The 25,565-nt window shown below is 53.8% G+C and overlaps 2 protein-coding genes across 2 annotated transcripts in view; one reads left to right on the top strand and one right to left on the bottom strand.

Annotated features, from left to right (window-relative positions):
• The window catches only part of ap1g2 (adaptor related protein complex 1 subunit gamma 2), a 34,627-nt gene extending 17,911 nt beyond the window's left edge, over nt 1-16,716 (top strand). Inside the window, exons 11-23 of the mRNA XM_088634305.1 lie at nt 1,355-1,410; nt 4,078-4,191; nt 5,335-5,475; nt 6,924-6,978; nt 7,089-7,211; nt 7,937-8,026; nt 8,788-8,915; nt 10,697-10,801; nt 11,572-11,707; nt 12,073-12,199; nt 13,769-13,923; nt 14,652-14,750; nt 15,833-16,716. Of these exons, the coding sequence (XP_088490431.1) occupies nt 1,355-1,410; nt 4,078-4,191; nt 5,335-5,475; nt 6,924-6,978; nt 7,089-7,211; nt 7,937-8,026; nt 8,788-8,915; nt 10,697-10,801; nt 11,572-11,707; nt 12,073-12,199; nt 13,769-13,923; nt 14,652-14,750; nt 15,833-15,934 (1,431 nt within the window). The 3' untranslated portion in view covers nt 15,935-16,716. The remainder of the gene's footprint in view (nt 1-1,354; nt 1,411-4,077; nt 4,192-5,334; nt 5,476-6,923; nt 6,979-7,088; nt 7,212-7,936; nt 8,027-8,787; nt 8,916-10,696; nt 10,802-11,571; nt 11,708-12,072; nt 12,200-13,768; nt 13,924-14,651; nt 14,751-15,832) is intronic.
• Nucleotides 16,717-22,492: 5,776 nt separating this feature from the next.
• On the bottom strand, nt 22,493-24,573 carry nedd8l (NEDD8 ubiquitin like modifier, like). Its single transcript, XM_088634304.1, has 4 exons — nt 24,398-24,573; nt 24,010-24,057; nt 23,665-23,747; nt 22,493-22,962 (listed from the first exon to the last, which is right to left on the bottom strand). Exons 1-4 carry the CDS (start codon nt 24,413-24,415, stop codon nt 22,842-22,844), a joined length of 270 nt encoding a protein of 89 aa, XP_088490430.1. The 5' UTR covers nt 24,416-24,573; the 3' UTR covers nt 22,493-22,841.
• Nucleotides 24,574-25,565: the final 992 nt, after the last annotated feature.

Raw genomic sequence — 25,565 nt, 5'->3', positions numbered from 1 at the left:
CTGACGGCACAGCGCCCCCTCTGGCCCACTGACGCCACTGCACCCCCCGCTGTCTGACCCGTTCACACTGACGGCACAGCGCCCCCTCTGGCCCACTGACGCCACTGCACCCCCGCTGTCTGACCCGTTCACACTGACGGCACAGCGCCCCCTCTGGCCCACTGACGCCACTGCACCACCCCTGTCTGACCCGTTCACACTGACGGCACAGCGCCCCCTCTGGCCCACTGACGCCACTGCACCCCCCTGTCTGACCTGTTCACACTGACGGCACAGCGCCCCCTCTGGCCCACTGACGCCACTGCACCCCCGCTGTCTGACCCGTTCACACTGACGGCACAGCGCCCCCTCTGGCCCACTGACGCCACTGCACCCCCGCTGTCTGACCCGTTCACACTGACAGCACAGCGCCCCCTCTGGCCCACTGACGCCACTGCACCCCCACTGTCTGACCTGTTCACACTGACGCCACTGCACCCCCGCTGTCTGACCCGTTCACACTGACGGCACAGCGCCCCCTCTGGCCCACTGACGCCACTGCACCCCCCGCTGTCTGACCTGTTCACACTGACAGCACAGCGCCCCCTCTGGCCCACTGACGCCACTGCACCCCCGCTGTCTGACCCGTTCACACTGACAGCACAGCGCCCCCTCTGGCCCACTGACGCCACTGCACCCCCCGCTGTCTGACCTGTTCACACTGACGGCACAGCGCCCCCTCTGGCCCACTGACGCCACTGCACCCCCGCTGTCTGACCTGTTCACACTGACGCCACTGCACCCCCGCTGTCTGACCCGTTCACACTGACAGCACAGCGCCCCCTCTGGCCCACTGACGCCACTGCACACCCCGCTGTCTGACCCGTTCACACTGACAGCACAGCGCCCCCTCTGGCCCACTGACGCCACTGCACCCCCGCTGTCTGACCCGTTCACACTGACAGCACAGCGCCCCCTCTGGCCCACTGACGCCACTGCACCCCCCGCTGTCTGACCCGTTCACACTGACAGCACAGCGCCCCCTCTGGCCCACTGACGCCACTGCACCCCCGCTGTCTGACCCGTTCACACTGACGGCACAGCGCCCCCCTGCTGTCTGACCCGTTCACACTGACGGCACAGCGCCCCCTCTGGACCACTGACGCCACTGCACCCCCGCTGTCTGACCCGTTCACACTGACGGCACAGCGCCCCCTCTGGACCACTGACGCCACTGCACCCCCGCTGTCTGACCTGTTCACACTGACAGCACAGCGCCCCCTCTGGCCCACTGACGCCACTGCACCCCCCTGTCTGACCCGTTCACACTGACCGCTGCTGCTCGCACATAACGGAGCCCCCTGCTGTGTTGCAGGTCCTGGCCGTCAATATTCTGGGGCGCTTCCTGCTGAACACGGACAGAAACATCCGGTGAGTCTGTCTCCACTCCAGGCCCTGTGTCTGTATGAACCCCCCTCTCTCAGTGCAGTGTTAATGTACTGGAGTGTCCAGTCAGTCAGTGTGTCTGTATGAACCCCTCTCTCTCAGTGCAGTGTTAATGTACTGGAGTGTCCAGTCAGTCAGTGTGTCTGTATGAACCCCTCTCTCTCAGTGCAGTGTTAATGTACTGGAGTGTCCAGTCAGTGTGTCTGTATGAACCCCTCTCTCTCAGTGCAGTGTTAATGTACTGGAGTGTCCAGTCAGTGTGTCTGTATGAACCCCTCTCTCTCAGTGCAGTGTTAATGTACTGGAGTGTCCAGTCAGTCAGTGTGTCTGTATGAACCCCTCTCTCTCAGTGCAGTGTTAATGTACTGGAGTGTCCAGTCAGTCAGTGTGTCTGTATGAACCCCTCTCTCTCAGTGCAGTGTTAATGTACTGGAGTGTCCAGTCAGTCAGTGTGTCTGTATGAACCCCTCTCTCTCAGTGCAGTGTTAATGTACTGGAGTGTCCAGTCAGTCAGTGTGTCTGTATGAACCCCTCTCTCTCAGTGCAGTGTTAATGTACTGGAGTGTCCAGTCAGTCAGTGTGTCTGTATGAACCCCTCTCTCTCAGTGCAGTGTTAATGTACTGGAGTGTCCAGTCAGTGTGTCTGTATGAACCCCCCTCTCTCAGTGCAGTGTTAATGTACTGGGGTGTCCAGTCAGTGTGTCTGTATGAACCCCTCTCTCTCAGTGCAGTGTTAATGTACTGGAGTGTCCAGTCAGTCAGTGTGTCTGTATGAACCCCTCTCTCTCAGTGCAGTGTTAATGTACTGGAGTGTCCAGTCAGTCAGTGTGTCTGTATGAACCCCTCTCTCTCAGTGCAGTGTTAATGTACTGGAGTGTCCAGTCAGTGTGTCTGTATGAACCCCTCTCTCTCAGTGCAGTGTTAATGTACTGGAGTGTCCAGTCAGTCAGTGTGTCTGTATGAACCCCTCTCTCTCAGTGCAGTGTTAATGTACTGGAGTGTCCAGTCAGTCAGTGTGTCTGTATGAACCCCTCTCTCTCAGTGCAGTGTTAATGTACTGTAGTGTCCAGTCAGTGTGTCTGTATGAACCCCTCTCTCTCAGTGCAGTGTTAATGTACTGGAGTGTCCAGTCAGTGTGTCTGTATGAACCCCTCTCTCTCAGTGCAGTGTTAATGTACTGGAGTGTCCAGTCAGTGTGTCTGTATGAACCCCTCTCTCTCAGTGCAGTGTTAATGTACTGGAGTGTCCAGTCAGTCAGTGTGTCTGTATGAACCCCTCTCTCTCAGTGCAGTGTTAATGTACTGGAGTGTCCAGTCAGTCAGTGTGTCTGTATGAACCCCTCTCTCTCAGTGCAGTGTTAATGTACTGGAGTGTCCAGTCAGTCAGTGTGTCTGTATGAACCCCTCTCTCTCAGTGCAGTGTTAATGTACTGGAGTGTCCAGTCAATGTGTCTGTATGAACCCCTCTCTCTCAGTGCAGTGTTAATGTACTGGAGTGTCCAGTCAGTCAGTGTGTCTGTATGAACCCCTCTCTCTCAGTGCAGTGTTAATGTACTGGAGTGTCCAGTCAGTGTGTCTGTATGAACCCCTCTCTCTCAGTGCAGTGTTAATGTACTGGAGTGTCCAGTCAGTGTGTCTGTATGAACCCCTCTCTCTCAGTGCAGTGTTAATGGACTGTAGTGTCCAGTCAGTGTGTCTGTATGAACCTCTCTCTCTCAGTGCAGTGTTAATGTACTGGAGTGTCCAGTCAGTCAGTGTGTCTGTATGAACCCCTCTCTCTCAGTGCAGTGTTAATGTACTGGAGTGTCCAGTCAGTCAGTGTGTCTGTATTAACCCCTCTCTCTCAGTGCAGTGTTAATGTACTGGAGTGTCCAGTCAGTGTGTCTGTATGAACCCCTCTCTCTCAGTGCAGTGTTAATGGACTGTAGTGTCCAGTCAGTCAGTGTGTCTGTATGAACCCCTCTCTCTCAGTGCAGTGTTAATGTACTGGAGTGTCCAATCAGTCAGTGTGTCTGTATGAACCCCTCTCTCTCAGTGCAGTGTTAATGTACTGGAGTGTCCAGTCAGTCAGTGTGTCTGTATGAACCCCTCTCTCTCAGTGCAGTGTTAATGTACTGGAGTGTCCAGTCAGTGTGTCTGTATGAACCCCTCTCTCTCAGTGCAGTGTTAATGTACTGGAGTGTCCAGTCAGTGTGTCTGTATGAACCCCTCTCTCTCAGTGCAGTGTTAATGGACTGTAGTGTCCAGTCAGTGTGTCTGTATGAACCTCTCTCTCTCAGTGCAGTGTTAATGTACTGGAGTGTCCAGTCAGTCAGTGTGTCTGTATGAACCCCTCTCTCTCAGTGCAGTGTTAATGTACTGGAGTGTCCAGTCAGTCAGTGTGTCTGTATTAACCCCTCTCTCTCAGTGCAGTGTTAATGTACTGGAGTGTCCAGTCAGTGTGTCTGTATGAACCCCTCTCTCTCAGTGCAGTGTTAATGGACTGTAGTGTCCAGTCAGTCAGTGTGTCTGTATGAACCCCTCTCTCTCAGTGCAGTGTTAATGTACTGGAGTGTCCAGTCAGTGTGTCTGTATGAACCCCTCTCTCTCAGTGCAGTGTTAATGTACTGGAGTGTCCAGTCAGTGTGTCTGTATTAACCCCTCTCTCTCTCAGCTATATCGCCATGACGTCTCTCCAGAGGATGGTACAGACAGACCACAATGCTGTGCAGCGCCACCGTGGCACCATTGTAGACTGTTTGAAGGATCCAGACGCCTCGGTCAAACGGTAACGACCCTCTCGTTCATCAGCTCTCGTCTTTTAATTTCCTCGGCAGCATCTTGATCGTCTCCCGGGCGCAGGGCTGAGCAGCTTGTTCTCGACCCCCACCACTCTTTGTGCAGACATGCCCTTCCTTGACTCAGTCGGCAGCGCGTCCTGCGCCAGGGGAGCCCTGCTGCAGCAGGTCTGTCTCTCTGGCGCTGGCGTCGCACTCCAGGACTCGACTCCGCTCCCCGCCGGTGTGTGTGTGGCCCTGAGCCCATAGGGGGCCCGGTGTGTGTGTGGCCCCGAGCCCATAAGGGGCCCGGTGTGTGTGTGGCCCCGAGCCCGTAGGGGGCCCAGTGTCTGTTGGGCTCTCGGGTGTGTGTGGCCCCGAGCCCATAGGGGGCCCGGTGTTTGTGTGGCCCGAAGCCCGTAGGGGGCACTGTGTCTGGGGGGCTCTCGGGTGTGTGTGGCCCCGAGCCCGCAGGGGGCCCAGTGTCTGGGGGGCTCTCGGGTGTGTGTGGCCCCGAGCCCATAGGGGGCGCTGTGTCTGTGGGGCTCTCAGGTGTGTGTGGCCCCGAGCCCGTAGGGGGCCCGGTGTCTGTGGGGCTCTCGGGAGTGTGCAGCCCTGAGCCCGTAGGGGGCGCTGTGTCTGGGGGGCTCTCGGGTGTGTGTGGCCCCGAGCCCGTAGGGGGCTCTGTGTCTGTGGGGCTCTCGGGTGTGTGTGGCCCCGAGCCCGTAGGGGGCTCTGTGTCTGTGGGGCTCTCGGGTGTGTGTGGCCCCAAGGCCGTAGGGGGCCCGGTGTCTGTGGGGCTCTCGGGAGTGTGCAGCCCTGAGCCCGTAGGGGGCGCTGTGTCTGGGGGGCTCTCGGGTGTGTGTGGCCCCGAGCCCGTAGGGGGCTCTGTGTCTGTGGGGCTCTCGGGTGTGTGTGGCCCCGAGCCCGTAGGGGGCTCTGTGTCTGTGGGGCTCTCGGGTGTGTGTGGCCCCGAGGCCGTAGGGGGCCCGGTGTCTGTGTGGCCCTGAGCCCATAGGGGGCCCCGTGTCTGTGGGGCTCTCGGGTGTGTGTGGCCCTGTGTCTGTGGGGCTCTCGGGTGTGCGTGGCCCCGAGGCCGTAGGGGGCCCGGGCCTGATCCGATGACTGAACCGCCTCCCGCTCTCTCTTCCCAGCCGGGCCCTGGAGCTCTCTCTCTCGCTCATGAACTCCCTCAACATCCGGTCCATGATGAAGGAGCTTCTCCTCTTCCTCGATTCCTGCCCCCCTGAGCTGCGGGCCGACACTGCGTCTGGCATCTTCAACGCTGCTGAGCGGTCAGTCAGTCCCCCTGTCCCCCTGTCCCCCTGTCCCCCTGTCCCCCTGTCCGTCCGTCCGTCCGTCCGTCCGTCCGTCCGTCCGTCTGTCCGTCTCAGGGTCTATATAAGGTACTATATTAATCTCACTGTGTGAGGAGCGTCTCTAGGGTCTATATTAGGGTCTGTATTAATCTCACTGTGTGAGGAGCGTCTCTAGGGTCTATATTAGGGTCTGTATTAATCTCTCTGTGTGAGGAGTGTCTCTAGGGTCTATATTAGGGTCTGTATTAATCTCTCTGTGTGAGGAGTGTCTCTAGGGTCTATATTAGGATCTGTATTAATCTCTGTGTGAGGAGTGTCTCTAGGGTCTATATTAGTGTCTGTATTAATCTCTCTGTGTGAGGAGTGTCTCTAGGGTCTATATTAGAGTCTGTATTAATCTCTCTGTGTGAGGAGTGTCTCTAGGGTCTATATTAGGATCTGTATTAATCTCTGTGTGAGGAGTGTCTCTAGGGTCTATATTAGTGTCTGTATTAATCTCTCTGTGTGAGGAGTGTCTCTAGGGTCTATATTAGGGTATGTATTAATCTATTTGTGTGAGGAGTGTCTCTAGGGTCTATATTAGGGTCTGTATTAATATCTCTGTGTGAGGAGTGTCTCTAGGGTCTATATTAGGGTCTGTATTAATATCTCTGTGTGAGGAGTGTCTCTAGGGTCTATATTAGGGTCTGTATTAATCTCTCTGTGTGAGGAGTGTCTCTAGGGTCTATATTAGGGTATGTATTAATCTCTCTGTGTGAGGAGTGTCTCTAGGGTCTATATTTGGATCTGTATTAATCTCTCTGTGTGAGGATTGTCTCTAGGGTCTATATTAGGGTCTGTATTAATCTCTCTGTGTGAGGAGTGTCTCTAGGGTCTATATTACTGTCTGTATTAATCTCTCTGTGTGAGGAGTGTCTCTAGGGTCTATATTACTGTCTGTATTAATCTCTCTGTGTGAGGAGTGTCTCTAGGGTCTATATTAGGGTCTGTATTAATCTCTCTGTGTGAGGAGTGTCTCTAGGGTCTATATTAGGGTATGTATTAATCTCTCTGTGTGAGGAGTGTCTCTAGGGTCTATATTACTGTCTGTATTAATCTCTCTGTGTGAGGAGTGTCTCTAGGGTCTATATTACTGTCTGTATTAATCTCTGTGTGAGGAGTGTCTCTAGGGTCTATATTAGGGTCTGTATTAATCTCTCTGTGTGAGGAGTGTCTCTAGGGTCTATATTAGGGTATGTATTAATCTCTCTGTGTGAGGAGTGTCTCTAGGGTCTATATTTGGATCTGTATTAATCTCTCTGTGTGAGGATTGTCTCTAGGGTCTATATTAGGGTCTGTATTAATCTCTCTGTGTGAGGAGTGTCTCTAGGGTCTATATCAGCATCTGTATTAATCTCTAATCAATTTTTTATTCTCTGTTTTAGGTATGCTCCATCTAAACGCTGGCATATTGACACCATCTTGCGTGTTCTGACTATGGTAAATAACTATACATAAATATCTTTTGTCTATCTGTATTAACCCCTCTCTCTCGGTGCAGTGTTAATGTACTGGAGTGTCCAGTCAGTATTAACCCCTCTGTCTCTCAGGCAGGAGGGTATGTTCGGGATGAGACGGTGCCCAATCTCATCCAGCTGATCTCCAGTTCTGAGGAGCTGCATTGTTACACCGTCCACAGACTGTACGGAGCCCTGGTCAGCGACATCTCCCAGGTACCGGGCGATACAGGGAGGAGGGCAGACAGGGCAGAAGCCGTTTCAGAAGATGGGTGGAAGAGGAGAGATCTAATAATAATGAATAACTGCTTACACTTATATAGCACTTTTCTGGACACTCCACTCAAAGCGCTTTACAGGTAATGGGGATCCCCTCCACCACCAGTGTGCAGCCCCACCTGGATGATGCGACGGCAGCCATAGTGCGCCAGAACACTCCCCACACACCTGCTCTCAGTGGGGAGGAGAGCAGAGTGATGAGGCCAGCTCAGAGAAGGGGGTTATTAGGAGGCCATGATTGGTAAAGGACAGGGGGAAATTTGGCCAGGACACTGGGGTAACACCCCTACTCTTTTCAAGAAACGCCCTGGGATTTTTAATGACAACAGAGACTCAGGATCTCAGTTTTACGTCTCATCTGAAGGACAGTGCCTGTTTACAGTCTAGTGTCCCCATCACTGTACTGGGGCATTAGGACCCACATGGACCGCAGGGTGAGCGCCCCCTGCTGGCCCCACTAACACCTCTTCCAGCAGCAACCTTAGTTTTTCCCAGGAGGTCTGGAGGAAAGGCGCAGGTGCCTGTGGCTTCTCCAGTCTGTTTTCTTCATGCTTCAGTCTGTGCTCATGATTTCCTGTTTCACCGTGTGGAATGTTACTGTTGGTGCTGTGTTATTCTGTGTTAAAGTGTTTCTGCCCCGTTTCTGTGTGTGGTCTCTGCAGCAGCCGCTGGCTCAGGTGGCGTGTTGGTGTATGGGAGAGTACGGTGACCTGCTCCTGTCTGGTGACTGTGAGGAGACTGAGACCAAACCGGTACTGTGTCTAATAGACAATACTGACACTGGAGACTCATCTAACACAGGGACATTAATATAGACCCTAGAGACACTCCTCACAGAGAGATTAATACAGATCCTAATATAGACCCTAGAGACACTCCTCACACAGAGAGATTAATACAGACCCTAATATAGACCCTAGAGACACTCCTCACACAGTGAGATTAATACAGACCCTAATATAGACCTTAGAGACACTCCTCACACAGAGAGATTAATACAGATCCTAATATAAACCCTAGAGACACTCCTCACACAGAGAGATAAATGCAGACCCTAATATAGACCCTAGAGACACTCCTCACACAGAGAGATTAATACAGATCCTAATATAGACCCTAGACACTCCTCACACAGAGAGATTAATACAGACCCTAATATAGACCCTAGAGACACTCCTCACACAGAGATTAATACAGACCCTAATATAGACCCTAGAGACACACCTCACACAGAGAGATTAATACAGATCCTAATATAGACCCTAGAGACACTCCTCACACAGAGAGATTAATACAGACCCTAATATAGACCCTAGAGACACTCCTCACACAGAGAGATAAATGCAGACCCTAATATAGACCCTAGAGACACTCCTCACACAGAGAGATAAATGCAGACCCTAATATAGACCCTAGAGACACTCCTCACACAGAGAGACAACTATCGAAAAGTGTGTTAGATGACTATCTCTTGTGTCCATGGTAATGAGGTAAAGGTGTGTGTTGTTGCCAGGTGACGGAGGACGAGGTTCTCGATTCGCTGGAGACGGTCTTGCAGTCTCACATGTCGACCCCTGCAACCCGAGCCTTTGCTCTCACAGCCATCATGAAACTGAGCACACGGATCTCGGAGAACATTGAGTAAGACATCCTGATACAGCTCCTGACCTGTCTTAGTGTATTTATACTTCTTGAGTCAGACACCCTGATGCAGCTCCTGACCTGTCTTAGTGTATTTATACTTCTTGAGTCAGGCACCCTGATACAGCTCCTGACCTGTCTGACTGTATTTACACTTCTTGAGTCAGACACCCTGATACAGCTCCTGACCTGTCTGACTGTATTTACACTTCTTGAGTCAGACACCCTGATACAGCTCCTGACCAGTCTGACTGTATTTATACTTCTTGAGTCAGGCACCCTGATACAGCTCCTGACCTGTCTGACTGTATTTACACTTCTTGAGTCAGACACCCTGATACAGCTCCTGACCTGTCTGACTGTATTTACACTTCTTGAGTCAGACACCCTGATACAGCTCCTGACCAGTCTGACTGTATTTATACTTCTTGAGTAAGACATCCTGATACAGCTCCTGACCTGTCTTAGTGTATTTATACTTCTTGAGTCAGACACCCTGATGCAGCTCCTGACCTGTCTTAGTGTATTTATACTTCTTGAGTCAGACACCCTGATGCAGCTCCTGACCTGTCTGACTGTATTTATACTTCTTGAGTCAGACACCCTGATACAGCTCCTGACCTGTCTGACTGTATTTATACTTCTTGAGTCAGACACCCTGATGCAGCTCCTGACTTGTCTGACTGTATTTATACTTCTTGAGTCAGACACCCTGATACAGCTCCTGACCCGCCTGTCTGACTGTATTTACACTTCTTGAGTAAGACACCCTGATACAGCTCCTGACCTGTCTGACTGTATTTACACTTCTTGAGTCAGACACCCTGATACAGCTCCTGACCCACCTGTCTGACTGTATTTATACTTCTTGAGTCAGACACCCTGATACAGCTCCTGACCTGTCTGACTGTATTTATACTTCTTGAGTCAGACACCCTGATACAGCTCCTGACCTGTCTGACTGTATTTACACTTCTTGAGTCAGACACCCTGATACAGCTCCTGACCTGTCTGACTGTATTTATACTTCTTGAGTCAGACACCCTGATACAGCTCCTGACCTGTCTGACTGTATTTATACTTCTTGAGTCAGACACCCTGATACAGCTCCTGACCCACCTGTCTGACTGTATTTATACTTCTTGAGTCAGACACCCTGATACAGCTCCTGACCCACCTGTCTGACTGTATTTACACTTCTTGAGTCAGACACCCTGATACAGCTCCTGACCCACCTGTCTGACTGTATTTACACTTCTTGAGTCAGACACCCTGATACAGCTCCTGACCTGTCTGACTGTATTTATACTTCTTGAGTCAGACACCCTGATACAGCTCCTGACCTGTCTGACTGTATACTTCTTGAGTCAGACACCCTGATGCAGCTCCTGACCTGTCTGACTGTATTTACACTTCTTGAGTCAGACACCCTGATACAGCTCCTGACCCACCTGTCTGACTGTATTTATACTTCTTGAGTCAGACACCCTGATACAGCTCCTGACCAGTCTTAGTGTATTTATACTTCTTGAGTCAGACACCCTGATTATTTACTCTGTTTACACCTTATTGTTTTGCCCTTTTACTGTTGTGAAGACGCCTTGCAGGACGTTTCAGCTCTGCAGTTGTGTTACTGCAGAAGTCACGGTGAAACACAACCCTGACCTGTCGTTAAAGCTTTTTGTGCCCCGTACTGCTGTCTTCAACTCCAGCGCGTAGAGTCTGATGCCCATCACTCAGACCCCCTTCTGTCTCTGTCCTTCCTCCTCGATCTCTCCCAGTCGCATCAGGAGGCTGGTGTCCATCTTCGGCAGCTGCAGTGACGTCGAGCTCCAGCAGAGGGCGGTGGAGTACAACGCCCTGTTCAAGAAGTATGACCACATGAGGTGAGCTGCAGTACTGGATAGCACAGCCGAGGAGCGCCGTGAAACACACACACACACAAACACACAGCCCTGAGCTCTGCTGTGACCCAGCAGTGAACACACACACACACACACACACACACACACAGCCCTGAGCTCTGCTGTGAGCCAGTGAAACACACACACACACACACAAACACACAGCCCTGTGCTCTGCTGTGAGCCAGTGAAACACACACACACAAACACACAGCCCTGAGCTCTGCTGTGAGCCAGTGAAACACACACACACACAGCCCTGAGCTCTGCTGTGAGCCAGTGAAACACACACACACACACACATAACCCTGAGCTCTGCTGTGAGCCAGTTAAACACGCACACACACAGACCTGAGTTCTGCTGTGAGCCAGTGAAACACACACACACAGCCCTGAGCTCTGCTGTGACCCAGCAGTGAAACACACACACACACACACACACACACACACACACACACACACACACACACACACACACACACACACACACACACAGCCCTGAGCCTGACCCAGCAGTGAAACACACACACACACACACACAGCCCCAGGGTGTGTGTTACCCAGGTTAAGTACTGCTGTGTCAGTGGTCGGACTTGGATACAATAGATGACGGGCGATTCGGGAACAGAGTCTGTTTCTCCCATTCCGCTCTCTTCGTGGCACCCAGTGACAACGCCGAGCGGTGATGTCGTGGCGCCCGAGCGGTGATGTCGTTCCGGTGCCACAGTTCACTCTGTGGGGTCTGTCTGCAGGGCAGCGGTGCTGGAGAGGATGCCGGTGATGGACAGGTCCACTTTGACCCAGGCTGAGGGAGAGCCAGCAGCCCTACAAGAGGAGCTGACTGAGGCCAGCAAGCTGGTGGGAGCAGGGCAGCACCCCACTAACCAGGTGAGCACAGGAGCAGACTTCAGTGTGTCTGTATGAACCCCTCTCTCTCAGTGCAGTGTTAATGTACTGGAGTGTCCAGTCAGTCAGTGTGTCTGTATGAACCCCTCTCTCTCAGTGCAGTGTTACTGTACTGGAGTGTCCAGTCAGTCAGTGTGTCTGTATGAACCCCTCTCTCTCAGTGCAGTGTTAATGTACTGGAGTGTCCAGTCAGTGTGTCTGTATGAACCCCTCTCTCTCAGTGCAGTGTTAATGTACTGGAGTGTCCAGTCAGTGTGTCTGTATGAACCCCTCTCTCTCAGTGCAGTGTTAATGTACTGGAGTGTCCAGTCTGACTGTGTCTGTATTAATCTCATTTATATTATCAGGTTTGTGACCTATTAGATCTCCTGGGAGGTTCAGTCTCAGCTGAACAGATCCCTGTTCCAGTCCAGACCAGTGGCACTGTTGGAGGAGAACTTCTTGATTTACTGGGAGGACTGGACACCAGACCAGGTGAGCACTGCTTCACTATTATAGCAGAATACAGTATTTCACACTAACAGTACAGAACATTTCAGTACCCAGTACCCAGTGCACAGTTGTGCACACGTTTCCATGAGTGTAGGACTGTGCCCTAGAGACACACACACTTATATTAGAGCAGGACTGGACCCTAGAGACACACACACACACTTATATTAGAGCAGGACTGTGCCCTAGAGACACACACACACACACACTTGTATTAGAGCAGGACTGTGCCCTAGAGACACACACACACACACACACACTTATATTAGAGCAGGACTGTGCCCTAGAGACACACACACACACACACACACACACACTTGTATGATAGCAGGACTGTGCCCTAGAGACACACACACACACTTGTATGAGAGCAGGACTGTGCCCTAGAGACACACACACACACACTTGTATGAGAGCAGGACTGTGCCCTAGAGACACACACACACACACACACACACACACACACACACACACACACACACACACACACACTTGTATGAGAGCAGGACTGTGCCCTAGAGACACACACACACACACACACACACACACACACACACACTTGTATTAGAGCAGGACTGGACCCTAGAGACACACACACACACACACTTGTATTAGAGCAGGACTGGACCCTAGAGACACACACACACACTTGTATTAGAGCAGGACTGGACCCTAGAGACACACACACACACACACACACACACACACACACACACACACACACACACACACACACACACACTTGTATTAGAGCAGGACTGGACCCAAGACACACACACACACACTTGTATTAGAGCAGGACTGGACCCTAGAGACACACACACACACACACACACACACTTGTATTAGAGCAGGACTGGACCCTAGAGACACACACACACACACACACACCACACACACACACACACACACACACACACACACACACACACACACACACACACACACACTTGTATTAGAGCAGGACTGGACCCTAGAGACACACACACACACACTTGTATTAGAGCAGGACTGGACCCTAGAGACACACACACACACACACACTTGTATTAGAGCAGGACTGGACCCTAGAGACACACACACACACACACACACACACACACTTGTATTAGAGCAGGACTGGACCCTAGAGACACACACACACACACTTGTATTAGAGCAGGACTGGACCCTAGAGACACACACACACACACACACACACACACACACTTGTATTAGAGCAGGACTGGACCCTAGAGACACACACACACACACACACACACACACACACACACACACACACACACACACACACACTTGTATTAGAGCAGGACTGGACCCTAGAGACACACACACACACACACTTGTATTAGAGCAGGACTGGACCCTAGAGACACACACACACACACACACACACACACACACACACACACACACACACTTGTATTAGAGCAGGACTGTGCCCTAGAGACACACACACACACACACACACTTGTATGAGAGCAGGACTGTGCCCTAGAGACACACACACACACACTTGTATTAGAGCAGCTTTCTTCTTGTTTTTGACAGCTGTGCCCTCAGTCACGGCGTACGAGAAGGAGGGACTGACACTGCGGTTTGACTTTGACCGGCAGACGGACGCGGCGCTGAGCATCACCATCACAGCCAGCAACTCCACCGAGTTCGACTTCACCCAGTACAACCTGCAGGCCGCCGTACCCAAGGTCTGTCTGTATAACCCCCCTGTCTCTCTCAGTGCAGTGTTAATGTACTGGAGTGTCCAGTCAGTCAGTGTGTCTGTATGAACCCCTCTCTCTCAGTGCAGTGTTAATGTACTGGAGTGTCCAGTCAGTGTGTCTGTATGAACCCCTCTCTCTCAGTGCAGTGTTAATGTACTGGAGTGTCCAGTCAGTCAGTGTGTCTGTATGAACCCCTCTCTCTCAGTGCAGTGTTAATGTACTGGAGTGTCCAGTCAGTGTGTCTGTATGAACCCCTCTCTCTCAGTGCAGTGTTAATGTACTGGAGTGTCCAGTCAGTCAGTGTGTCTGTATGAACCCCTCTCTCTCAGTGCAGTGTTAATGTACTGGAGTGTCCAGTCAGTCAGTGTGTCTGTATGAACCCCTCTCTCTCAGTGCAGTGTTAATGTACTGGAGTGTCCAGTCAGTCAGTGTGTCTGTATGAACCCCTCTCTCTCAGTGCAGTGTTAATGTACTGGAGTGTCCAGTCAGTCAGTGCGTCTGTATGAACCCCTCTCTCTCAGTGCAGTGTTAATGTACTGGAGTGTCCAGTCAGTCAGTGTGTCTGTATGAACCCCTCTCTCTCAGTGCAGTGTTAATGTACTGGAGTGTCCAGTCAGTGTGTCTGTATGAACCCCTCTCTCTCAGTGCAGTGTTAATGTACTGGAGTGTCCAGTCAGTCAGTGTGTCTGTATGAACCCCTCTGTCTCTCTCAGAGTGTACAGTTACAGATGAGAGCTCCCAGTGGTGATGTTATCCCAGCTCAGGGACGAGGTTATGTGACTCAGACTGTCCTTCTCAACAATCCAAACAAGGTTGGTTTCTTTCCAGTATCTGTGTAAATTGCACAGCGGCCGAAACGTTGTTTTCTTTCTTTTTTTCAACTTAATGTTTCTGTGATAGAAGTATCTGACTGTGGGTAAGCTTCTACAGCAGAAACTAGGCATAGTTAGGAATTGTCTTTTTGTACATTATAACAGTACCTGTCTGTCTCAGTTTGTGTGTGTCTATATTGTAACAGGACCTGTCTGTGTGTCTCTATCGGTGTGTGTGTCTATATTGGAACAGGACCTGTCTGTCTCGGTGTGTGTCTATATTGGAACAGGACCTGTCTGTGTGTCTCTATCGGTGTGTGTGTCTATGTTGTAACAGGACCTGTCTGTGTGTCTCTATCGGTGTGTGTGTCTATATTGGAACAGGACCTGTCTGTGTGTGTCTATATTGGAACAGGACCTGTCTGTCTCGGTGTGTGTCTATGTTGTAACAGGACCTGTCAGTGTGTCTGTCTAGGTTTGTGTGTGTGTCTATATTGTAACAGGACCTGTCTGTTTGTGTCTCAGTGTGTGTGTGTGTCTGTGTTGTAGCAGGACCTGTCTTTGTGTGTGTATCTATATTGTAACAGTACCTGTCTATGTGTCTGTCTCAGTGTGTGTCTGTGTTGTAGCAGGACCTGTCTGTGTGTCTGTCTCGGTGTGTGTCTATATTGTAACAGGACCTGTCTGTGTGTCTGTCTCGGTTTGTGTGTGTGTCTATATTGTAACAGGACCTGTCTGTGTCTCTCTATCGGTGTGTGTGTCTATATTGTAACAGGACCTGTCTGTGTGTCTGTCTCGGTGTGTGTCTATATTGTAACAGGACCTGTCTGTGTGTCTGTCTCGGTGTGTGTGTGTCTATATTGTAACAGGACCTGTCTGTGTGTCTGTCTCGGTGTGTGTGTGTCTATATTGTAACAGGACCTGTCTGTGTGTCTGTCTCGGTGTGTGTGTGTCTATATTGTAACAGGACCTGTCTGTGTGTGTCTCAGTGTGTGTGTGTCTGTGTTGTAGCAGGACCTGTCTGTGTGTCTGTCTCGGTGTGTGCGTGTCTATATTGTAACAGGACCTGTCTGTGTGTGTAGGTGTCCCTGCGGATGAGGATCCGTCTGTCCTACAGCGCCCAGGGCTCTGTCCATCAGGAAATCGCCCAGATTGATAACTTCCCCCCTGAGTCCTGGCAGTGATGTGTCTGTCAATCACTCCACTCACAGCGGTCTCACTCAGCTATCGAAGACCATCACTGAGGCAATGGATCAAGCAGTATTGATGGAAGTGAAGAGCCTATTGATCACCTTTATTTCTCTCTCTGTGTCCCTGTCTCAATGACCAGACACCCTGGATGTGTGTGTCTCTCTCTCTCTGTGTCCCTGTCTCACTGAGCAGACACTCGGGGTGTGTGTGTGTGTGTGTGTCTCTCTCTCTGTGTCCGTCTCACTGAGCAGACACTCGGGGTGTGTGTGTGTCTCTCTCTGTGTCCGTCTCACTGAGCAGACACTCGGGGTGTGTGTGTCTCTCTCTCTCTCTCTTTCTCTCTCTCTGTCCCCCTGTCTCACTGACCAGACACTCGGGGTGTGTGTGTGTCTCTCTCTCTCTCTCTCTCTCTGTCCCCCTGTCTCACTGACCAGACACTCGGGGTGTGTGTGTGTCTCTCTCTGTGTCCCTGTCTCACTGAGCAGACACTCTGGATGTGTCTCTCTCTCTTTGTGTCCCTGTCTCACTGACCGGACCGGTCTCTCTGTGCTGTGTATGCTTCTGGTCCCGGTCTGTAAGATGGGCTCTGAGTTACCCCACTGGGGGAGGTAGAGAGTGGCCAGTTGCCCCCTCCCTCTTTCCAGACACACTCAGGAGGAAAGACAGGGAGAGAGAGAGGAGAGAATGGGAATCAGATTTGTGCTTCATGTGGGTTGATTTCTGAGTTGCCTATATATTCCACCTAATTTTATAATAAAATATATTTTAAAAAGTGCTTTACATATTTTTGTACTTGACTGCAGCGAGCAGCACTCAGCAGGAATAGGGGTGTAGACGACACATGTATATTGGAACCTGGGGGTACCGGGACAGGCTCTGGAGGTTCCTGATCATTGTGGGGAAACCAGCAGCGAGCTCAGTGCCATCACAGCGCCCCCTGTGGTCAGACAGCAGCAGTGAGAGTCCGGCCCCTTTCTCCACACCCAGCTCAGTGCCGTCACAGCGCCCCCTGTGGTCAGACAGCAGCAGTGAGAGTCCGGCCCCTTTCTCCACACCCAGCTCAGTGCCGTCACAGCGCCCCCTGTGGTCAGACAGCAGCAGTGTCAGTGAGAGTCCAGCCCCCTTCTCCACACCCAGCTCAGTGTGGTCACAGCGCCCCCCTGTGGTCAGACAGCAGCAGTGAGAGTCCGGCCCCTTTCTCCACACCCAGCTCAGTGCCGTCACAGCGCCCCCTGTGGTCAGACAGCAGCAGTGAGAGTCCAGCCCCTTTCTCCACACCCAGCTCAGTGTGGTCACAGCGCCCCCTGTGGTCAGACAGCAGCAGTGAGAGTCCGGCCCCTTTCTCCACACCGAGCTCAGTGCCGTCACAGCGCCCCCTGTGGTCAGACAGCAGCAGTGAGAGTCCGGCCCCTTTCTCCACACCAAGCTCAGTGCCATCACAGCGCCCCCTGTGGTCAGACAGCAGCAGTGAGAGTCCGGCCCCTTTCTCCACACCGAGCTCAGTGTGGTCACAGCGCCCCCTGTGGTCAGACAGCAGCAGTGAGAGTCCGGCCCCTTTCTCCACACCCAGCTCAGTGCCGTCACAGCGCCCCCTGTGGTCAGACAGCAGCAGTGAGAGTCCAGCCCCCTTCTCCACACCGAGCTCAGTGCCATCACAGCGCCCCCTGTGGTCAGACAGCAGCAGTGAGAGTCCGGCCCCCTTCTCCACACCGAGCTCAGTGTGGTCACAGCGCCCCCTGTGGTCAGACAGCAGCAGTGAGAGTCCGGCCCCCTTCTCCACACCCAGCTCAGTGTGGTCACAGCGCCCCCTGTGGTCAGACAGCAGCAGTGAGAGTCCGGCCCCCTTCTCCACACCGAGCTCAGTGCCGTCACAGCGCCCCCTGTGGTCAGACAGCAGCAGTGAGAGTCCGGCCCCTTTCTCCACACCGAGCTCAGTGCCGTCACAGCGCCCCCTGTGGTCAGACAGCAGCAGTGAGAGTCCGGCCCCTTTCTCCACACCCAGCTCAGTGCCATCACAGCGCCCCCTGTGGTCAGACAGCAGCAGTGAGAGTCCGGCCCCTTTCTCCACACCCAGCTCAGTGCCGTCACAGCGCCCCCTGTGGTCAGACAGCAGCAGTGTCAGTGAGAGTCCGGCCCCTTTCTCCACACCCAGCTCAGTGTGGTCACAGCGCCCCCTGTGGTCAGACAGCAGCAGTGAGAGTCCGGCCCCTTTCTCCACACCCAGCTCAGTGCCGTCACAGCGCCCCCTGTGGTCAGACAGCAGCAGTGTCAGTGAGAGTCCGGCCCCTTTCTCCACACCGAGCTCAGTGCCATCACAGCGCCCCCTGTGGTCAGACAGCAGCAGTGAGAGTCCGGCCCCTTTCTCCACACCCAGCTCAGTGCCATCACAGCGCCCCCTGTGGTCAGACAGCAGCAGTGAGAGTCCGGCCCCTTTCTCCACACCGAGCTCAGTGTGGTCACAGCGCCCCCTGTGGTCAGACAGCAGCAGTGAGAGTCCAGCCCCTTTCTCCACACCCAGCTCAGTGCCATCACAGCGCCCCCTGTGGTCAGACAGCAGCAGTGAGAGTCCGGCCCCTTTCTCCACACCCAGCTCAGTGCCATCACAGCGCCCCCTGTGGTCAGACAGCAGCAGTGAGAGTCCGGCCCCTTTCTCCACACCCAGCTCAGTGCCATCACAGCGCCCCCTGTGGTCAGACAGCAGCAGTGAGAGTCCGGCCCCTTTCTCCACACCCAGCTCAGTGCCATCACAGCGCCCCCTGTGGTCAGACAGCAGCAGTGTCAGTGAGAGTCCAGCCCCTTTCTCCACACCCAGCTCAGTGTGGTCACAGCGCCCCCTGTGGTCAGACAGCAGCAGTGAGAGTCCGGCCCCTTTCTCCACACCCAGCTCAGTGTGGTCACAGCGCCCCCTGTGGTCAGACAGCAGCAGTGAGAGTCCGGCCCCTTTCTCCACACCCAGCTCAGTGTGGTCACAGCGCCCCCTGTGGTCAGACAGCAGCAGTGAGAGTCCGGCCCCTTTCTCCACACCCAGCTCAGTGCCATCACAGCGCCCCCTGTGGTCAGACAGCAGCAGTGAGAGTCCGGCCCCTTTCTCCACACCCAGCTCAGTGTGGTCACAGCGCCCCCTGTGGTCAGACAGCAGCAGTGAGAGTCCAGCCCCTTTCTCCACACCCAGCTCAGTGCCGTCACAGCGCCCCCTGTGGTCAGACAGCAGCAGTGAGAGTCCGGCCCCCTTCTCCACACCGAGCTCAGTGTGGTCACAGCGCCCCCTGTGGTCAGACAGCAGCAGTGTCAGTGAGAGTCCGGCCCCTTTCTCCACACCCAGCTCAGTGTGGTCACAGCGCCCCCTGTGGTCAGACAGCAGCAGTGAGAGTCCGGCCCCTTTCTCCACACCCAGCTCAGTGTGGTCACAGCGCCCCCTGTGGTCAGACAGCAGCAGTGAGAGTCCGGCCCCTTTCTCCACACCCAGCTCAGTGCCATCACAGCGCCCCCTGTGGTCAGACAGCAGCAGTGAGAGTCCGGCCCCTTTCTCCACACCGAGCTCAGTGCCGTCACAGCGCCCCCTGTGGTCAGACAGCAGCAGTGTCAGTGAGAGTCCGGCCCCTTTCTCCACACCGAGCTCAGTGCCATCACAGCGCCCCCTGTGGTCAGACAGCAGCAGTGAGAGTCCGGCCCCTTTCTCCACACCCAGCTCAGTGCCGTCACAGCGCCCCCTGTGGTCAGACAGCAGCAGTGTCAGTGAGAGTCCAGCCCCTTTCTCCACACCCAGCTCAGTGTGGTCACAGCGCCCCCTGTGGTCAGACAGCAGCAGTGAGAGTCCGGCCCCTTTCTCCACACCGAGCTCAGTGCCGTCACAGCGCCCCCTGTGGTCAGACAGCAGCAGTGAGAGTCCGGCCCCTTTCTCCACACCCAGCTCAGTGCCGTCACAGCGCCCCCTGTGGTCAGACAGCAGCAGTGAGAGTCCAGCCCCTTTCTCCACACCCAGCTCAGTGCCGTCACAGCGCCCCCTGTGGTCAGACAGCAGCAGTGAGAGTCCGGCCCCTTTCTCCACACCCAGCTCAGTGTGGTCACAGCGCCCCCTGTGGTCAGACAGCAGCAGTGTCAGTGAGAGTCCGGCCCCTTTCTCCACACCCAGCTCAGTGCCATCACAGCGCCCCCTGTGGTCAGACAGCAGCAGTGAGAGTCCGGCCCCTTTCTCCACACCCAGCTCAGTGCCATCACAGCGCCCCCTGTGGTCAGACAGCAGCAGTGTCAGTGAGAGTCCAGCCCCTTTCTCCACACCCAGCTCAGTGCCGTCACAGCGCCCCCTGTGGTCAGACAGCAGCAGTGAGAGTCCGGCCCCTTTCTCCACACCCAGCTCAGTGCCGTCACAGCGCCCCCTGTGGTCAGACAGCAGCAGTGAGAGTCCGGCCCCTTTCTCCACACCCAGCTCAGTGCCATCACAGCACCCCCTGTGGTCAGACAGCAGCAGTGTCAGTGAGAGTCCGGCCCCTTTCTCCACACCCAGCTCAGTGTGGTCACAGCGCCCCCTGTGGTCAGACAGCAGCAGTGAGAGTCCGGCCCCTTTCTCCACACCCAGCTCAGTGTGGTCACAGCGCCCCCTGTGGTCAGACAGCAGCAGTGAGAGTCCGGCCCCTTTCTCCACACCCAGCTCAGTGCCGTCACAGCGCCCCCTGTGGTCAGACAGCAGCAGTGAGAGTCCGGCCCCTTTCTCCACACCCAGCTCAGTGCCGTCACAGCGCCCCCTGTGGTCAGACAGCAGCAGTGAGAGTCCGGCCCCTTTCTCCACACCCAGCTCAGTGCCGTCACAGCACCCCCTGTGGTCAGACAGCAGCAGTGAGAGTCCGGCCCCTTTCTCCACACCCAGCTCAGTGCCGTCACAGCGCCCCCTGTGGTCAGACAGCAGCAGTGAGAGTCCGGCCCCTTTCTCCACACCCAGCTCAGTGCCATCACAGCGCCCCCTGTGGTCAGACAGCAGCAGTGTCAGTGAGAGTCCAGCCCCTTTCTCCACACCGAGCTCAGTGCCGTCACAGCGCCCCCTGTGGTCAGACAGCAGCAGTGAGAGTCCGGCCCCTTTCTCCACACCGAGCTCAGTGCCATCACAGCGCCCCCTGTGGTCAGACAGCAGCAGTGAGAGTCCAGCCCCTTTCTCCACACCCAGCTCAGTGCCGTCACAGCGCCCCCTGTGGTCAGACAGCAGCAGTGAGAGTCCAGCCCCTTTCTCCACACCCAGCTCAGTGCCGTCACAGCGCCCCCTGTGGTCAGACAGCAGCAGTGAGAGTCCGGCCCCTTTCTCCACACCGAGCTCAGTGCCGTCACAGCGCCCCCTGTGGTCAGACAGCAGCAGTGAGAGTCCGGCCCCTTTCTCCACACCGAGCTCAGTGCCATCACAGCGCCCCCTGTGGTCAGACAGCAGCAGTGAGAGTCCGGCCCCTTTCTCCACACCCAGCTCAGTGCCATCACAGCGCCCCCTGTGGTCAGACAGCAGCAGTGAGAGTCCGGCCCCTTTCTCCACACCCAGCTCAGTGCCGTCACAGCGCCCCCTGTGGTCAGACAGCAGCAGTGAGAGTCCAGCCCCTTTCTCCACACCCAGCTCAGTGCCGTCACAGCGCCCCCTGTGGTCAGACAGCAGCAGTGAGAGTCCGGCCCCTTTCTCCACACCCAGCTCAGTGTGGTCACAGCGCCCCCTGTGGTCAGACAGCAGCAGTGAGAGTCCAGCCCCTTTCTCCACACCCAGCTCAGTGCCGTCACAGCGCCCCCTGTGGTCAGACAGCAGCAGTGTCAGTGAGAGTCCGGCCCCTTTCTCCACACCCAGCTCAGTGCCGTCACAGCGCCCCCTGTGGTCAGACAGCAGCAGTGAGAGTCCGGCCCCTTTCTCCACACCCAGCTCAGTGTGGTCACAGCGCCCCCTGTGGTCAGACAGCAGCAGTGAGAGTCCGGCCCCTTTCTCCACACCGAGCTCAGTGTGGTCACAGCACCCCCTGTGGTCAGACAGCAGCAGTGAGAGTCCAGCCCCTTTCTCCACACCCAGCTCAGTGTGGTCACAGCGCCCCCTGTGGTCAGACAGCAGCAGTGAGAGTCCAGCCCCTTTCTCCACACCCAGCTCAGTGCCGTCACAGCGCCCCCTGTGGTCAGACAGCAGCAGTGTCTGTGAGAGTCCGGCCCCTTTCTCCACACCGAGCTCAGTGCCATCACAGCGCCCCCTGTGGTCAGACAGCAGCAGTGAGAGTCCGGCCCCTTTCTCCACACCCAGCTCAGTGCCATCACAGCACCCCCTGTGGTCAGACAGCAGCAGTGAGAGTCCGGCCCCTTTCTCCACACCCAGCTCAGTGCCGTCACAGCGCCCCCTGTGGTCAGACAGCAGCAGTGAGAGTCCAGCCCCTTTCTCCACACCCAGCTCAGTGTGGTCACAGCGCCCCCTGTGGTCAGACAGCAGCAGTGAGAGTCCGGCCCCTTTCTCCACACCGAGCTCAGTGTGGTCACAGCGCCCCCTGTGATCAGGACTAGCTCATTCAACAGAGGCACAAGAATTGAAAAAATTCAATAGCAAACGGTTTGGTTGTTGGCTGCTTTATTTTTGAGGCTGAAAGGGGGGCTAGTTGCAGAAACCATTAACAGTCCTTAAATTAGAAACAAACTCTTTCACGAACCCAGAAACTCTGAAACTACACCCCAAACAACAGGACTCAGCCTGAACTCAACAAGAAAAATGACCAAAACTACACATTTTGAGCAGGAGAACCATATATTGCATTGGCTTCATTACTGATATTACGGGTTTCATGTTTTGTAGTAATATAGTAGAATAACTAAATTTACATTTTAAACCACCGCAGAGTTTCACCAACCTAGGAAGAGCGGCTTAAAAGAGGCGAACTCTAAGGTAGGAGAGTCAAGGCAGTGTTACAAGGAGCAACTCAAGTGCTTGCTGGGACTGTGGGAGGCCCCACCTCTGAGAGCCAGGACCAGGTGTAGAACTGAGCCTCCCTGGATCTTATAATCTGCTGCTGTCTTCTCATCATTCCTGAAAGAGAGAGAGAGGGGTTCATACAGACACACTGACTGACTGGACACTCCAGTACATTAACACTGCACTGAGAGAGAGGGGTTCATACAGACACACTGACTGACTGGACACTCCAGTACATTAACACTGCACTGAGAGAGAGGGGTTCATACAGACACACTGACTGGACACTCCAGTACATTAACACTGCACTGAGAGAGAGGGGTTCATACAGACACACTGACTGACTGGACACTCCAGTACATTAACACTGTACTGAGAGAGAGGGGTTCATACAGACACACTGACTGACTGGACACTCCAGTACATTAACACTGCACTGAGAGAGAGGGGTTCATACAGACACACTGACTGACTGGACACTCCAGTACATTAACACTGCACTGAGAGAGAGGGGTTCATACAGACACACTGACTGACTGGACACTCCAGTACATTAACACTGCACTGAGAGAGAGGGGTTCATACAGACACACTGACTGACTGGACACTCCAGTACATTAACACTGCACTGAGAGAGAGGGGTTCATACAGACACACTGACTGACTGGACACTCCAGTACATTAACACTGCACTGAGAGAGAGGGGTTCATACAGACACACTGACTGGACACTCCAGTACATTAACACTGCACTGAGAGAGAGGGGTTCATACAGACACACTGACTGACTGGACACTCCAGTACATTAACACTCACATTTGTTTTCCACTGTAGATGAGTCTCTGTTGTTGTGGAGGAATCCCTTCCTTCTCTTCCACTCGCTCCTTAATCCTTTCCACCTGAGAGAGAGCAGATCCCTCAGTAATAAACACACACAACAGGACAGGAGACACAGTGAGAGAGAGGAGATCACAGTAATACACACACACAACAGGACAGGATACACAGTGAGAGAGAGAGAGGAGATCACAGTAATACACACACACAACAGGACAGGAGACACAGTGAGAGAGAGGAGATCACAGTAATACACACACACAACAGGACAGGAGACACAGTGAGAGAGAGGAGATCACAGTAATACACACACACCAGCCTCACCTTGTCTGTGGGCTCGATATCGATCTCGATCTCCTTCCCCGTGAGCGTCTGCGCGGTTGGGGGTGAGAGGAGGAGGAAGAGAGAGAGGGGAGAGATGATCATCACCTTCATCACTCACCGCCCCCCGAGAGGAGCTGGGCTCGCCTCCCGCCCCAGCCGCCCCCTCGGCCTGGACTCGGACCCGAGCTCGGTCCCAGCGATTCACCCGCCCGCAGGCGTCTGTGTGTGTGCGTGGGCGCGCGTGGAAGACAGGGCACCGTGGAAATCAGCAGCTCGGCCATTTTCCTTCGCTTTCATTGTTTCTTCGGAACCGCTGTCTGTGCACCGGGCGGCACCGCTGCCCGCCGGTTAATCCGCGCGTCCGCAAGCCCCTCCTTAACCCCCTTACCTTGACCTTAATCAGCATCTCGGCGGTCGGTAAGAGTCCAGAGGCTAAATCTCGTCTCGACTGCGGCGGCTCTGCGTCTTTATCTACCGAAACCGGACCCGGGATGATCTGCGCGATGCCCTGCGCTCAGCCTCTCTGTGCCCCGTCTGGCGCTGAACAAACTCAGACACTTCCTGTGTCCCTGCAATCGCTTCCCCCGCCCCGCCCGACCACGGGCTTCTAGTTCCGGCAGGAACAGCAGCCAAAGTGCTCCAGTCCGCTCACACACTCCAGCTCTCCGTGGGGAGAAGAGCAGTTCAGAGAGCGGGGTGATCAGGAGGCCATGACTGGTAAAGACCAGGGGGAGTCTGTCCAGGACACTGGGGTCACACCCCTACTCTTTCTGAGAGACACCCTGGGGTCTTGACTGACCACAGAGAGGCAAGACCTCAGTTTTACGTCTCATCTGAAGGACAGCGCCTTGTTTACAGTCTAGTGTCCCTGTCACTGTACTGGGGCGTTAGGACCCACACAGTCTGCAGGGTGAGCGCCCCCTGCTGGCCCCACTAACACCTCTCCCAGGTACTGGCCAGGCTCACCCTGAGCTTCAAGGGACTCCTGCTGCTGTCTGTGAGCAAACTGGATCTTATCTTGTGCTTTCCAAGAGGAAGTATAGAAAAAGAACACGTATTCATAATTAATCTGTTATTAATAATCGGTAGATATCCATAAAACAAGATGATCCAGTCCCACTCCACCCTTTAATGTTTATAATATGGAGAATCAATATGAATTAAACTCCATTAATTACTCGAAGAAACAAGGCAAGAAACACAGCTCATGTATGTAAAAAAATAACATTGCGTTCTGATTTGTTTTTGCCTTTGGAAGTGTATTGTTGGTTTTTTGTTCATTTAGATTTCATACTCAGTTTCTCCTATACTTTTACTAATTATTGTCCAATGAAACTCGGCTCGTTTTAACCGGACAATGAAACTAGAGTAAACCTGAAGTCGGGCTATCGGGTTAATTTACTGCTAACCTAACAAAATCCCGAATTACTGTAGTTGAAGCTGCTTCGTGGATCAGCTCCCGGAATTGCTAAGAGAAAAACTCAACATTTCTGCTAGAGTTTCGTGCTTTCGTTCTCGTCACCTGGATTTTGTTTTTATTTTGCAGAAAGAAGAAG

The sequence above is a fragment of the Lepisosteus platostomus genome, chromosome 6, assembly GCF_059453375.1.
Source record: "Lepisosteus platostomus isolate fLepPlt1 chromosome 6, fLepPlt1.hap1, whole genome shotgun sequence".
Lineage (NCBI taxonomy): Eukaryota > Metazoa > Chordata > Actinopteri > Semionotiformes > Lepisosteidae > Lepisosteus > Lepisosteus platostomus.
Note: the sequence above shows the minus strand (reverse complement) of the source record. Positions and strands in the feature narration are given on the sequence as shown.